This window comes from Mandrillus leucophaeus, unplaced genomic scaffold (genome assembly GCF_000951045.1).
Source record: "Mandrillus leucophaeus isolate KB7577 unplaced genomic scaffold, Mleu.le_1.0 Scaffold91, whole genome shotgun sequence".
Lineage (NCBI taxonomy): Eukaryota > Metazoa > Chordata > Mammalia > Primates > Cercopithecidae > Mandrillus > Mandrillus leucophaeus.
The window spans coordinates 106,578-107,646 of NW_012109919.1; the positions used below are offsets into that span (position 1 = coordinate 106,578).

General features: G+C 54.7%; 1 protein-coding gene across 1 annotated transcript in view; it reads left to right on the forward strand.

Moving 5' to 3' along the window:
• Positions 1 to 380, forward strand: part of LOC105531824 (putative GED domain-containing protein DNM1P46) — a 5,200-nt gene extending 4,820 nt beyond the window's left edge. The window contains 1 exon segment of the mRNA XM_011969826.1: positions 312 to 380. Within this exon segment, the coding sequence (XP_011825216.1) occupies positions 312 to 380 (69 nt within the window).
• The last annotated feature ends 689 nt before the right edge of the window (positions 381 to 1,069 follow it).

Genomic DNA, 1,069 nt, shown 5'->3' on the forward strand with positions numbered 1-1,069 from the left:
GCCTGGCACAAGCTCTGGCCAGGTCTTCAAGCAAGGAACTTGGAGATATTCTTTTACAATTTCTGGATTGGTAACTTGAGGCAAATTCTGGATACTAGAGTCAGAACTAAGACAAGACTTGAATCACAGGAGTCTGTGGTCCCGAGAGGCAGAGGCGTGAAACCGTCTAGAGCTGGGTGTGTGTTCAGGCCAGTTGCTTCTCTCTGTGCCTCAATGTTCCAGGTACCATTGGAGGGGCTGAGATCCTAGGGATCCCTGGAGCCTGGCTGCATGGCCTGGCCACCCTGATGCCCTTGTGTGCTCCATGACAGGACAGCAAGGGCGAGGAGAATGGCTCCGACAGCTTCATGCACTCCATGGACCCACAGCTGGAGCGGTAAATGGAAACTACCCAGAACCTGGTGGAGTCCTACATGGTCATTGTCAACAAGACAGTGTGGGACCTCATGGTTGGTGTCATGCCCAAGACCACCATGCACATCATGATCAACAACATGCGTGCACCGCCTCATGGGGACAGGAGGTTCCTTTGGCACTGGAGATGCAGGTGGCCATGTTGGCCTGGGGGAGATGCCGACCAGCCCTATGGGACCAGGTCCACGGAGGGAGGCATGTTCCAGACCATGAGCGGTGATCTCGCCCACTGTACTCCAGCCTAGTGACAGAGCAAGATCCTATCTCCAAAAACATTTTGAAACAACGAGAGTAGACAGGTGTCCTGGTGGCATGATAGGTCCAGGTTCCCCTCCCAGATCTGTGACCTTGGACACGTGACTTTTCCTCTGGACCTCAATGTCCCTTTCTGAGTGAGAAAAGGGCTGTGGGGAGGCAGATCTTTGAGTCTAAGTGTGTAGAAGCCACATCTGAAAAGCCATACTCAGGGCTCCAAGTCCAGCACACAGTCCCACCAGGGCCCGGCAGGAGGCCAGTGCAGCACAGGCATCAGGTCCCAACCTCCTTCCTTCTTTGCCCACTCTCAGACCAAGGAGTTCATCTTCTCGGAGCTGCTGTTCCACCTGTACTCGCGTGGGGACCAGGACACGCTGATGGAGGAGTCAGCAGAGTCAGC